This window comes from Merops nubicus, unplaced genomic scaffold (genome assembly GCF_000691845.1).
Source record: "Merops nubicus isolate BGI_N331 unplaced genomic scaffold, ASM69184v1 scaffold29013, whole genome shotgun sequence".
Lineage (NCBI taxonomy): Eukaryota > Metazoa > Chordata > Aves > Coraciiformes > Meropidae > Merops > Merops nubicus.
Genome location: NW_008601433.1, coordinates 460 through 1,891, shown reverse-complemented (window position 1 = coordinate 1,891; position 1,432 = coordinate 460). Strand labels below are relative to the sequence as shown.

The window sequence follows — 1,432 nt, the reverse complement described above, 5'->3', positions numbered from 1 at the left end:
CTCACCCAGAGCAACTTGCCAAGGATCACATCCAGGTTAGTCTGGAATATCTCCAGAGCAGACCCCACAGCCTCTCTGGGCAGCTGCTCCAGGCTCTGGGGGCGCATGGGGCAGCTGAGCCCCCTGCTCCAGAGTGCTGCTTTGCCCTGAGAAGAGCCATCTCCTCCCTCCAGCACCCTCTGCACTGCAGGGCTCCAGGAAGAGCAGGGTGGCTCCAGGCAGCCCTGGGTGAGCCGGGCCCAGGAGCCATCCTGGCCAGCACGGGTTAACAGCCTGGTGCCAAATCCACTCCTGGCTGGTGAGGGGTTGTGAAAGTGGCTCCTGAGGAGCAAACACCAGCTGCTCAAGGTTCAAGGGGCCGTGGAGAGGCTGCGACAGGGGGTGCACGCTGGGTGGGTGCAGGCTGAGGGGTCGCATCCTGCCAGAGCACAGGGTGCTGCTGACAGCAAACCCTGTCCCAGTGGGCAAGTGGCACCGGTGGCACATGGGAAGGCTCCAAGGGTTCAGCACGTGGCACAGCACACTCCCCCAGCTCACAAGGAGGGGGTCAGGGAGCCCACAGCCCCCGTCACCCCTGTGGGCACCCCACAACCCAGGGCTCCCTCATGTCCCCACCCGGCTCTGACCGTGGGTCTGTGACTTTCCCTGGTGTTTAAAGTTCAGCTGCCTGGATCGAGGGCAGATCAAAACCCTCTGGTTTCATTTCTCTTCTTCAGAGGGAGTTTCCAGCACCCCTGGTAACAGACAAAACTTAAAAAACCCTAGGAGGGATCAGCTGCTCCAGAAAGTGCTGACAGAGCCCAGGACAGGGCTGCTGTTGGTTCAGGGGCACCAGGGAATTTGAAGTGGCTCTGGAAAAACTCCAGGGGCAGGGACAGGGACAGAAAACTCCAGAGCATGGGGATCTTTGGCTGTTCCCTTCCCACCAGGCTGAGCTAGCAGGTGGAGTGACACAGGGAAGGGGAAGTTACCATCTGCACGACCTCCTCCAGGGTGATCTGATTGTCTCCTGGATCCTCCTGTGTCAGGGTCCTGTGGCAGGAGAAGACAGCATTACTCTGGCTGGGAAAGCACCAGAGCTGCACAGCTCCCATGGGGCTGCAGCACGACGCCAGGGGTTTCCCCAGATGAAACACTGGATGTGCACAAGAACACTTCTAAGTCCCACTTCCCGTTTTGAAGACAAAATAAACTCCTTAAAGGAGGCCACAGGTGGCCCCGTGTGGGTCACCTGGGCAGCAAGGCACCACGTGTGCCCAGAGCCACACGGCTCCTGGAGGGACCCGCAGCCCCTGGCCACAGGGAGTGCCACATGCCTACCAGGTCCCACGCCACCCTGCACGTGTGCTGGCACAAGGGGGGGTCACACCTCACCCCTGCTCCCAACCAGGCCCTGACATGCCAGGAAGATGGACGTGGCCAGGACAGGACC

At 60.8% G+C, this 1,432-nt stretch overlaps 1 protein-coding gene across 1 annotated transcript in view; it reads right to left on the bottom strand.

Annotated features, from left to right (window-relative positions):
- Positions 1-1,432, bottom strand: part of LOC103770727 (ras-specific guanine nucleotide-releasing factor 1-like) — a gene marked incomplete at both ends in the record, with an annotated part of 5,672 nt that overhangs the window by 3,932 nt on the left and 308 nt on the right. Inside the window, one exon of the mRNA XM_008937999.1 lies at positions 972-1,032. Within this exon, the coding sequence (XP_008936247.1) occupies positions 972-1,032 (61 nt within the window). The remainder of the gene's footprint in view (positions 1-971; positions 1,033-1,432) is intronic.